Raw genomic sequence first — 12,781 nt, 5'->3', positions numbered from 1 at the left:
GGTACTTTATCGGTATCGGCCAAAATTTCATATTGGCCCATCCCTAATATATACACACACAGTGGAACTTAAAATATACTTCTACGCAGATGAGAAGATCCCACAGTTAAGTCACCAACTAAAGTTATCAGTCATTTGTTTTCTCCTCTTTCTTCCCTTTCAATTCTGCCTGAGTGTACCCTTTCTTGCTTCATCATCAAAAAGGTCAGTAATGATAAATCTTACATCTCTGCTTTTGCTGTGCATGGTTTTACCTTTCATGGTGATACAATCACTGAATAAAGTTACACGATGTGTTGAAGAATGTCACACATTTTGGCAATGCAGGGGCATGATTACATAGCACCCTCTGCTCACTTACGATTGAAAATTGGATGACTGCACCTGAGGGTTTTTTTCTTCGTGGTTAAGCTATACATTTTTCATATACCATGCAGTGAATATGATCTGGGAAATGTTGATAATGTTTGCTTTACTTTATTAAGACCAGAAAGATATGTAAAACAAGAAAATGTTTGTTCTAAATCCTTTTTGTGGTCAGATAGGTTAATTGAAAGTGGACCAACAGTTTAAGTGAGATCTGGGGTCTGTCAAGTATCTGAGCGCAAGATTTTCACTCGTTGAGCAGACAGATCATTTCTTGACGCTGTGTGCTCAGCTCATTGATCAAAATATCAGTTCCTTTGAATAAGCTGTAATCAATGTGGCTGCGTCGAGTGAAAACGATTTTGGTGTTTGAAATGCTGTTAGTTATGGAAATAGAATAGTTGATGTGAAGAAAACTATCGAGATTTCCATTTTTGCACACTTGCACAACTTTCCAAAACTACGGTGCGTATTTAATATTTATTATTTGTAGTAACCAACACTTCATTTTAATACAATTACAAAAACTGGAATATTACATCACTTTCTGTTACTTGAATTTCTTCTAATTACGTTATATCGCAAGAACAAGCTGTTCATCATAAATATTTCCTCATTGACCCCGTCATCCTCATACAGCTTTCCTCTTCTTCCCTTTGCTTCACTATATCGAAACGCAAAAATGCTATATTCTGTGGCTCAAACCTGTGGCGAGCAAGGTTCAAGTTCGCTCAGCGATCAAGTGAGCAGCGCTCGCGGAGCAACGCCTATTTGGCCGTCAAGTAGCTGAGTGATCACGTTGTTTGTCGAGCGCTCAGATATTTGAAGTGCCCCTGAACTATTGTGCAATGTGTCTTCACCACGGATTGAATCCAGGACCTCTTGCTTACAAGGTTAAATCCAGGAAAGTAAAATCTCGTGCACGACACTGCCTTAGTGACTGAGTTTATTTACTGGTTGACCCATGATCTTGCCACTGAAGATTCTTTATGGGTATCATTTCATCAGTTCCATGTAATCAACATTCCCATCTTCATCATTGTTATTATCCATGAGCGACAGAAAACCACTGTAAAGAAATTAAAAAACAACACTTGTTGCAAATAGGGCAGAGCAAATTTTAAAAAGATGTTAAAAAAATGTACTTATAAGTGCTTGGTCTTTAATTCTTATCTAAAGATTTGGGCCCTGATGAAGGATCTGGACACCTGGACATGTTTTTTTTGCCACCTTATTTATATTATTTTCAGAGATTAAGTCAACGTTCAAGGAAGTCTGGATAAAACTTGCACCACATGCCTACATTTTCACATGGTTAGTCTTCACGTTTGGCATCTTTCTGCACACCATGTATCTTCCTCAAGAGACATAAGATTAAGTAAAGCTAAACTTCCCTGTGCACATTGCTCTGTGCCATTAAGGCACACATAGGGGTATGGTAGGGCCCCACACATTCTCAATATCTGCCATTTTTGTAGGTGATGTGATCAGCACCATGCTGTAGCTGCTTCCCATGTACCCCCGCTTTATGCAGGCATATAGCTTGAAAAATTCATGTAGGATCACCCACATGGCAGTCAAGCACCCTACCAACTAGACCATCAGTTTTGATAAGATTTTGATATTGGTGAGAATATGAACTACTATTAATTATGGAATTTGAATCAATGCCTACCAATACAGGTACATCTGACATCAGTCGGTATTGTTAAGATCTTTTTTGAAATTTGTACTCTTCTTACAACTAGATACAAATGTTATCTTTTTTGCAAGCGAAACATGTTGAAATAATAGTAAGATTGATGTTGATGATGGCTATCTTTACAGGTTGTGGATGATCAAGCAAAGGACCAGCCACCAACTGCCGCATCTAGCCCACAGACGGAGATTGTCATTCAGCCTACTCCAGTGAAAGAGAAACCTACTAAGGAAGAAGGTAGGAATGCTGTTCATATCTTAGGAAGGGTTACTGTAATTCAAACGTGTAATTATGTTCACGGCAACAATATAACGAATTACCTGGGAATGTACAAGGTCCGTCAAGAAAGTAATGAGACTGGCAACACTGCATTGCATCTGACAATGCTGTGGGTTCATCCATCAAGGGAAGGCTAGATCAACATCTCATTGACCGTTGGTACAAGTTGTAAGTTGCTAGTACCAATATGTAATTGTTAGTGCATTTCTCGTAAAGCTAGCATTCATCATGTGTCACGGAAATGGAAGAGCGCAATTTTGTTTTGTGTTAAGCTCAGGGAAAATGCCATGCAAATGTTTGAAAAAAATTAAATAGCCCTATGGGGAGCATGTTTTGTCGAGTTTACAAGTGTTCCAAGACATTTTTGGAGGGCCATTAATCTGTCAAAGATGAACCCCATGCTAAAAGCCCTTAAACTTCGAAAACTGACAACATTATTGAGAGTTGCGAGCTCTTGTGTTGTCCAACCGTCGACTGACCGTAAGAATGATAAGTGATGAGTTGGATTTAAATCATATCTTGGTCCATCAGATTTTAGCATGAATTTTGCATTGCCAACGCATGGGTGCTTCAGTTTGACAATGCCCCTTGACACAGGGCGATTTCTGTGGTTCCTTGGCCTCACTGTTTCCCTGAATTAAGTCCCTGTAACTTTTTTCTGTTCCCAAATTGAGGATTCACCTCAAGCGATGCTGATGAAGCTGTAACTGATCGACTAAAGGTGATTCCAGTTACCGACTTCTAAGAGTGGGAGAAATGTCTCGAGCAATGTTTGACCTCCCAAGGAGATAAAATCAATTTGTAGTTTGAGCATATATGCAGTGTTACGAGGGGCGATCAGGTTGCTCTGACCCTAACATAGAAAGAGCGGCAATATTGTTTCAATTTTTTATTATTTTTCAACATACTCCCCTGCAACTCCAATGCACTTCTCCCATTGGTGCTCCAACGCCTGGATACCTTGAAAAAAAAATTCTTCCGACCATGAGTCCACAGCCCTTATCACCTCAGAATCGTCAGAAAATTTTTGCCCACGAATGGCATTCTTCAAATGTTTGAACAAATGGAAATCACTGGGGGCCAAATCTGGGAAATTGGTTGGGTGGGGCAGCAATTCGAACGATGCATCTGCGATAGTGGCCCTCACAATGCGTGAAGTGTGGACAGGTGCATTGTCCTGGTGAAGGAGCACACCACGAATCAACATCCCACGTCTCTTTTTCTTGATGGAATCACGTAATTTCTTGATTAGGTCACTGTAGTATGTGCCAGTGATGGTTTGGCCTCTTTCTAGATAGTCCACAAGAAGGACACCCATGCAGTCCCAGAAAATTGAGGCCATCACCTTCTTGGCTGACGTTTGAACCTTGAACTTCTTCGTTGGTGGAGAATGTGGGTGTTTCCACTCCATGCTTTGTGATCTTGTTTCTGGGTCGAAGTGATGGACCCATGTTTCATCCATAGTTACAAATGGGGCAAGGAAATAGTCTATATTAGCCCGACAATTGCCAAGAAGTTCTTGACTGATGAGCACTCGGGTGCACTTCTGATCTGGGGTGAGGTTTGGAGGGACCCATCTTGCAGCAATTTTTTTCATTTGCAATTCCTGGGTGATTATGTTTTGCACAGTGCCACATAACATGCCACACACCTCAGCAACATGACGGATAGTGACTCGACGATCCTTCAGCACGATATCGTGGACTTTGTTAATGTTTTCGGTCGTCATGACAGTTTTTGGTGCTCCACCTGCATGTTCATCCTCACACGACTCTCTCCCACAATTAAACTCACAACAACATCTCTTCACCATACTGTATGAAGGAGCAGTGTCCCCTAGTGTATCCACCAAGTCCTCATGAATTTTGGATACCGTCCACTTCTTGTTCACAAAATATTTGACCATCGCTCTCACCTCAGTTTTCTCCATTCTGGCACATTGACACAACGTTACTCAGACTTGCAATTCAGAATGAAAGCATATAAAGGATCACTAAACAATAACAAAGTAAAAAGTCAATCATAACGTCATTCCTTCTATGTTAGGGCCGGAGCAACGTGATCGCACCTCGTATGTTAAAACAGTTTCATTACTTTATTGACAGACCTAGTATATCAACTCATCCATTTATATCGCCATTTTGACAGTTCAGATATACAGAACTTTACCTACACATAACAAAAATAGTAAATAGTAGGGATGGGCCGATACCAATAACCAATATTCTACTGATCCAATATAAAATTAGAAATAGTCCTTGAAGAACCTGAAAGGTTCACTGACCTCCTTAATGAATGTGCGTTTCAAGGTGACTGCAGTGAAAAAGAAATTGCATATTTAGACATTTACTTTTTTAGAAATTAGGGCACGGAGATTATCCATAAAAATTACAACAAAATGGCAGAATTTTGCACTAAATTATCAGATATTTATTGATATATCGGATCGGTAATTATACCGATACACTGATATGCCTATATTGGCCGATACTGATAGAGTACCGATTAATCAGTCCCATCCCTAGTAAATAGTAATCTTGTTATTGGGATTTTGCACTTGGTAAGAAAGATTTAAATGCTCATAGGAATGTACAATTTTTTGTGTATTCAGCACAAAATTGTTGTAAACAGGCAAAAAGTAATATTTCTGGTTTGTAAGTCAACAATAAACTGGAATTTTGCATCTTGAAGTGTATAGGTTATCTATCCTCTGTGCATTCCTTTCTAATAATTTCACTAGAAGTGAATGTGCATGTGTGTTAATTCGGTGTGTCCTCTTCCAGTGACAATGACAGTGGAGACACCTGCTGGTGGTGAAACTATCACTGAGAATGTTGCCTTTGATGAACTAGGAGGTAAGTTCATGCATTTGATAAATTGTAATTGAATTCAATTATAGCGAAGTTAACTATGTGCACTATCATTGTAATTATTTGTGTAAAAATAGGGGGGACAAGTGGACAGGAGAGGCAGTCAACATCTATTTATCCTGTTTTATCTCATGTTTCTGCCACTTTTGACTAATCATGTTGAGGAAGAATGATGAATAGATAAAATTGATGATGGGACACTCACAAATAACAATCATGGAAAACCTGACCAATGACCTGAAAGTATGATAATTCATGTTTTGAGTGAAAAAGTTAGGGAATGTAAAATACAATTTTTTCCGTTTTATGTAGCCCACCAAAAACTACAAATGTTAGCAAATTACGATGTTAGGAACTGTATATGTGAATTTCATGTTACATATTTTGAGGTTTGGTTTATTACTAGGACTTGGAAGTTGAAGACCTATAAATTGCCAAAAAAACTATAAAAAGACCTAAAAATATAAAAAAAGGACTTATAAATGTGATCCAAATGAATTAATAACTTCAGTTTTAATTACATATTTAATGAATAAAAAATACAAAATTCTGGTGGTATGGAACACACAGTGCGAAAAACTATATAAATGAAATGCATCTTCTTTCAGTCCAAAAATGTTTTACTCTCGTTACAGGGATGGTTCAAATATATTTCTTTCTTTCTTTTTTTTTATTTCTTTATTTAAGAGGTGATGAACTGATGATGATTCAAATTGAGAATGGGCAGTAAAAACATAGTTGAAAGAAGGTGAAGTTGCAAAAAAAAAAAGCTGTTAAGACCTAAAGAAAAGGCTAAAGCAGGACCAATTAGCCAAAAAACGCTGAAAAAGGCAAAAAAGGACAAATAAAATCCACCTTTTTCTGACCTACAATGACCCAAAATTAACATATATTATGTTGGGCCTCGTCTTTGGACACTAGGAAAAAAAGGATTTTTCCTCAACTTCCGAGCCCTAGTTATTAGACATTTCCCGTTTACGTTACATATTTTTACATAAAAAGTGCATTTGGACCATCTTTCTGGTTTTTCATTGAGTCAAGAACTATAATTGTGGGACAAACATTCAAACTTTGATAATCCAAAGAAAGAAAAAAAAACCTCAAAATTTATTTAGTGGTTCACTGCATCGCATTGACATGGTGTGTACTGAAACAGAAGCACTTTTTATTTCTTTAAGATATAATGTGTTGTTGCATTAAATATTAATTTTATTTTTTACCTGAACTATTTTCATTAAATGAGAATATTCTTCAGCATTGTAGAAATTTGACTGCAGTGAAAAATATCATATTATGAATTTTCCAATGTAAGTCAGCACATTACAGCTTTATTATTTCAAGAAACTTCTTATAATGTAATAATCTTGAGAAATTAATTTAGTATAATTACATATTTTATTGCCAGAAACCTCAAATACAGGACAGAAATAGGAAAGAATATGCATATTAGATATTTCAGTGATTTTTTCTACATAAAAATCCAGGCCTTACTTATGAGTGCATGCATAATGATAAAATACACTATAACTATTTTCAATTTGAATTCCAGATGTTTGGAAGGAAGCAAAGCCTCAGAAGAAGAGCAAGAAGAAAGTTCGAAAGGAACAATGAAAATGTCATCACGAGCATGATACACAAACATTCTATGTGATACCAGTAAGGGCCAACAATTTGGGTTTTTGTGTTAGGAACTGAGCATCAACTGTAATCACATAGGTCCACGTGACAAGATCACACAGAGGCGGAATTTCCGTCTGCCCCGAGTGTAGCCTTTTGGCCTTCTTTAGACTGTTCTGGGCACGTTTAAGACTGCCTTGATTTCATTCGGGTTCCCAAACTATTTTTATTTATTAAATGTGTTTTTTTTTAATGTGTGTCATGCAAAAAAAAAGATATATCAAAACAAAAACAAAACCATTGAGGGCAGCAACGAAGATTTACTTGTTATGTGGTAGCTTCTGTGATTGAAAGCTCTTAACAAATTACGTTTTTAAAAATAATTCTCTATATCAACATTGAATGATGCAAACGAAAATGCAGTGGGGGTAAGAAGTTGCATGTAATCATTATGAACGCTGAAAAAATTGTGTTCATTACACGTATTTGCAGAGCATGCGTCATGCTTGATTTTTTGTAGCCGACACTCTTTATTGGGGAAAACAATCTTCCATGTGTAGTTCAGAAATGAATGATAAGATAAAAAGTATATATTTTTACTAGCGTTTTCTGAAGCCGTAGATGTGCAATGTGGGTATTATATTTTTGTTAACGTAATTTAAAAAAACGATGGTGGGTTTAAAAAAAAAATTCAGAGCCATCCTGTAACGGATCCCCAATTCCAACAATGCATTCCTTGAAATCAACAATGCTTCCATTTACTGGTATGTTCTTGTCGGTACTTGATAGGCTCCATGACAGTGGGATTAGTCCCGGTTTCATTGTATGTTCGTCCATACGCATACAACATACCATGAATAAAAAAGATGTGCAACAGTATTATATCAAGCATATAGACTATGTGGTTACATGACCCATATGTTAGTATCAGTTTATGCATGACACGTTGGATTCTTTTTGTCAACAAGCATCAACTCCAATGAACGTTGTAGCCCTCATGCCATAAAAGAATGCCAAAACTATTAGTCACTTTGAGGTGGGAATACTATATGAAATAGATCACATACTATTATACTGGTGGAGGGTATATTCAAGTTAAAGCTTCTAATTTTGTGTTAAAATAAGCACGATTATTGGTGGGAAAAAAAGGTGTTTACTTAATAATTAAGAATAAGAAACAAAATAGTCAGCGTGTTTCAAATTTGACTTGTTTTTCAAAAGGTTACTTACATGTAAAGTAGAACTTAATGTTAATATGGAAAGAAGAGTAAATTGATCATAATAGGATAATATTTTTGTGTACATGAGTGTTTTTTATTAAGTTCTTTGTAGGTAGTGCACAATAGGTGACAATTGATATTAGGGATATGATATAGTAAAAATAGAATAAGTTGATTGTGGCGCAGCAAGAATTTTTTTTAAAAAAAAGTGTTAATGTTCTCTAGGAAGCAATGAAGTTGTTACTTAAAAATGTAAAAGAAAGAAATGTTAGTCCTTTGATTTTCGTGAATCATAGGCTTGTTCACTACAAAATAGTAACAATAATTACAGCAGATTCTTTTTGAGTTAACATCCTCCTCCCTCTAATTAATTTTAGATGTGATATAAAACGCTTTTGATGAAAACAAAAGTAAAACTTTATCCTCTGAAAGAAGCACAGGTCTTAAACTACAATATTTCTAAGGAGAAATACAAATTAAAGTTTTTCAGGATGTTGTTCGGAGTAACAGTATAATTTCAGGAACTATACATCCAAAACAAGAAAGAAAATCATGGACACATTACCAATGAATAATACAGGGTTATTCAAAAGTCAGCTTACATAGGGATTTACAGTATAACTTCAATATGTGCATCTTAAACATCAATGCATTTGTGCATACGACATTTCCAGTTCTCCAGAACCGTTTGCAGAAAGCCCGGCATAATCATGTCTGCACATTACACAATGCGTTCCTTCAGATGCTGGATGTTCTGAATCTTAAGTGAGTAGACGAGCACCTTTAAATGACACCAAAGAAAGAAAAATCCATTGGTGTCAGGTCTGGAGACTGCAGTGGCCACTCAATGGAACCATGGTGACATGGTGATATTTTGCTGATGTCCCCACAATTAGATAACTAGAAAGTTTAATCCCAATTTCGAAATTTGTATTTTTCTGCTTTGTAAGTCTACCTTCACTCCCCTGTAAAAAGTGTCAAAATTTTACTGCAGGGGGATAAAGTTTTCAGTGTAACATGTTTGGTTACATCCTTTTCTGATTAAAATCAGGTGAAAAGTTGAGTTTTTAAGTCTTCAATTTACTAAGTTTATTAATATATTTGATGGGAAGAATATGTTTTGCCTAGCATGTAGTGTCTGAATATTTTAATGTAATTGTCACTTGCCGATCCTATTTATAAAATAAATAAACTGTATCTGGTATTGAACAACTTCATACTGACCATAATCCATCCACACTGAACGCCCACAACTACAGAAAGATGGCCTACCGGTGGGTTGTTCAACATGTCCCATGAAGTGGAACATAAAACTGAAAAAGACTTCAATTTCACCTCTTACTTGCTGTGCCACTACTAGGAAATAACAGAAATAAAAACAAGAATAATTTTTGGGGAATTTGTGGTTATATTGCACTGAAAGTACTCTTTTTTTTTTTCCTCATAGTGTCAGCATAGTGAAGGTTCTACAAGACTGCTAATATTTTTGATCTCATGTTCTGTATTAGTAACATGTTACGGCTGGGGGTTATTTCTGGGACTAGTGGTCACTGCTGTTATGTTTAATTGCAAGTTTTTCTTTGTCCAGCATTGTCCGAAATAAACTAAGCTCCAGTTGGTTTTAGGTTCATGGATAAATATTGTTATTTTGGCTTGCATTTTGTGTGAATATGAATTTATAAAGGATGCATTTGTAGGATATGATTTTAAATTCATTAGAAATGTTTTTGCTGTCTACAGTCATATCAATGACCTCAGAATTCTAGTTACCTTTGTTCTTGTAAATTGTTCACAAGGCCCAAGTCTTGTATTATTTTAAACATGCATAATTAATGACAATATAGTTGTACACTTATACAGGAACTGGACATATATATTTTAAAAATTAATTTGTGCAACAAAATTATAGTTTTGTATTCGTAACAATTTCAGTAAAAAAACATATATTTGGCTTCACTCATTATGCACTCAAACATAAATTGTAAAGTTGATTTAGTATCAATAGACATAGCTTTAACTATAAGCACGTATTGACCTATTCACATGTTACGGTTGGCCTCCCCGATGGTGTAGTGGTATCGTCGTCCTTTGTAATCAAGCTGTCCCAGGTTCAATACCCGGGAGGCACATAGTGGTTCGGATCCCACCTTAAACTTATTAACCTTACTGTGCATAAAGTGCAAATATGAAACACGAAGTAATGTACAGAAATGCTCATTTTGTAGTCTGATGCATTCTTTGTCATGAAAAATACAGGGTGGTGCAAATATAGGTTGACAGTTGACACATGCCAAGTAGGCAAAGACTGTCAACCTACTTGTGCACCACCCTGTATATACTTATTTACAGTTTGGCACGTACATAATTTTATATTTTCGTGTCGGGCATTGCTTCATGTTTCAGCATACCACCGGTTTCTCATGGATTCAAGCATTAAACATCTGCTTATTGCAACATTATTTATGTACAGGCCTGGGCCGTTACTTTTCCAGTGTCTAAATGTTGTGGAAATTATGCATAATTTTCATTACTTTGACAACAGCATTGTCGGAGGAAATGGATTTTGTAATGAAATAATTATGTGAAATATGGCTATTTTTAATCAACGCTTTGGAAAATTGATATGATACAGTTCCATTTTTTTTTCAAAATTTAAATATTCTAAACTATTTAATTGTTTCAGTTCTAAATATCAGCATTGGTATCGATGGGATTTGGTAAGAATATCTGATCGAGCCAGCCTTCTGAATTTTACTACTCATTTCTAAGTTCATGCATGTCTCTTACACCTATATTCGAAGCAAAATTGCTGCTGGAGCCTTCCATACATGTGATTTCATACTCCTAATTTATTTCGGACAGTATTCTGCAAAATGACAAAGATAAAGCAGTGGATATTTTTATGTGATCACTTATTAATTTAACCTCTCTCTATTCTGGATTCACAATTATGTTGAATTTACTCTTCTTTCTTGTTGGCTTTACATTTTGGCTTGTCAAATCTTTGTTAGCCGTAGATTAGTGCAAATTATGTAAGATTATATGTGGTGCTCAAGTATAACATTGATCTGAAAGTTAAAAAAAAAGTGTATTTCCTGTGTGATATACAAGTCCTACGTAATAACTTAAACGGTTTCACTAAATTAACATTGTCAACGTTATAGGACAAAGGAATTGATATTGTATATGTGTGTGTTGCTTGTATATAAGGTAGGGGAAAAAAGTACGAGAGGACCATCTTAATATTGTTTCACACACGTGTAGATATCTATACGCGTATAGTATGAGATATTTAGAGTATCATGCGATTATTTAATACTAAGATGGTGAACTGTTAAAAGTGTGGTGCGTATCATTTTTTGCTGGCTGAATAATCACTACCATTATGGAAGATACGAGAGAATGTTATTTAAAGAATATATTTTTGTGGATATTGTTCCTGTTTTTGGTGTATCTATTGTTGTCTTCCGTTTGTTGCAAAAGCAATATTGCATGATACGGTACATACTTGAAATATATAACAGAACAACTCTTGACAATTTTTAAACTCTGTTATCAAACTGTGGTGATATCTAGAAGCTATCTCTGTATCTCTCTAGTGTTTAATTTCAAAATGTGGGTGTGACAATAGGATATAATGTACAAAAGTTTGATTTTTCATGTTACACTTATAGCAGAATGTTGATTGCAATCTTTCCTCCTCATATCCTACTCGTTCGTTGTCATTACTTTGTGTTAGGGGTGTGCGGGACAAACATTTGTGGTTAGGATGGAAATTATTTTTTATCCCGACATTGAGGACAGAAAAAAATTGCAATTTCCTGACCAAGTCTGGAAATTTTTGGGACGGGAAATTTCCCAACACTCTACATGTCATTTTCCCTCCTATTGTTTTTTGCATTTCTGTAATAAAAACTAACAAATTCCGAGAAGTTCCAATGCAGAAAACATAGAGAATTAACCACTTTTAAAATGACAATTTTGGAATTTCCAGATAACAAGAAATCTGGAAATCATTTCCCAAAGTCGGGATGGAATTATTTTTTTTCGTTTCCTGTACAGACTTTTCAGAATCCCGCACATCCCTACTTTGTGTGTTTCTTGCAATGAAAAAATGCTGTGATTGACTGTATTGTGAATATATAAGGTGTGTATCATATAACAAATGTAACGTGTATCAACATAGTAGCAACTGGGTTTTGGTTTGCACGAGCTTGTGGAATTTGACACTGGTTTTTTTTATTATTAACTATTATTATTAGATATTTTTTGTGCACCTGCAAAATCTTTGTTATTCTCATATGACTCATGGTGTTGCAAACACCAAAAATTTTGTTTGTAGTGCATTTTTTTTACCTTTATCAAAGCTTTTTATTGTTTGTTAATTTTTCCTGATTTTTTAAAGTCATATGGTAGGGTTTACTGCATAGGAGGTACAATTATTAAATTAGGTACATTTAGCTTTTGGTCAATTTTTTAAAGAAATGTTTTTATATTTTGAAGAATATTGATGAGAATTTATGTATATGCAAAGTGGAAAGAGTTGGGGTTGTTTAATTATTATATATGTTGGTTGCTGTGAAATTCTTCATCCTTTGGGACCATATGTACAAATAAAATAATCATCTTGTAATACTTTGCATTCTTTTTAAAAACTCTCTTTAGTGCATAAGAGACACAAAATCCTTGTCTTATTCCTGAATGTTATGATTCACTTGTGCTCTTATTCA

At 35.5% G+C, this 12,781-nt stretch overlaps 1 protein-coding gene across 1 annotated transcript in view; it reads left to right on the top strand.

Annotated features, from left to right (window-relative positions):
• The window catches only part of LOC146004911 (uncharacterized), a 29,525-nt gene extending 16,841 nt beyond the window's left edge, over nucleotides 1–12,684 (top strand). The window contains exons 6-8 of the mRNA XM_083143945.1: nucleotides 2,194–2,302; nucleotides 5,128–5,199; nucleotides 6,764–12,684. Coding sequence (XP_083000071.1) covers nucleotides 2,194–2,302; nucleotides 5,128–5,199; nucleotides 6,764–6,825 — 243 coding nt within the window. The 3' untranslated portion in view covers nucleotides 6,826–12,684. The remainder of the gene's footprint in view (nucleotides 1–2,193; nucleotides 2,303–5,127; nucleotides 5,200–6,763) is intronic.
• The last annotated feature ends 97 nt before the right edge of the window (nucleotides 12,685–12,781 follow it).

Source organism: Lepisma saccharinum, chromosome 22, assembly GCF_977018435.1.
Source record: "Lepisma saccharinum chromosome 22, izLepSacc3.1, whole genome shotgun sequence".
Lineage (NCBI taxonomy): Eukaryota > Metazoa > Arthropoda > Insecta > Zygentoma > Lepismatidae > Lepisma > Lepisma saccharinum.
Note: the sequence above shows the minus strand (reverse complement) of the source record. Positions and strands in the feature narration are given on the sequence as shown.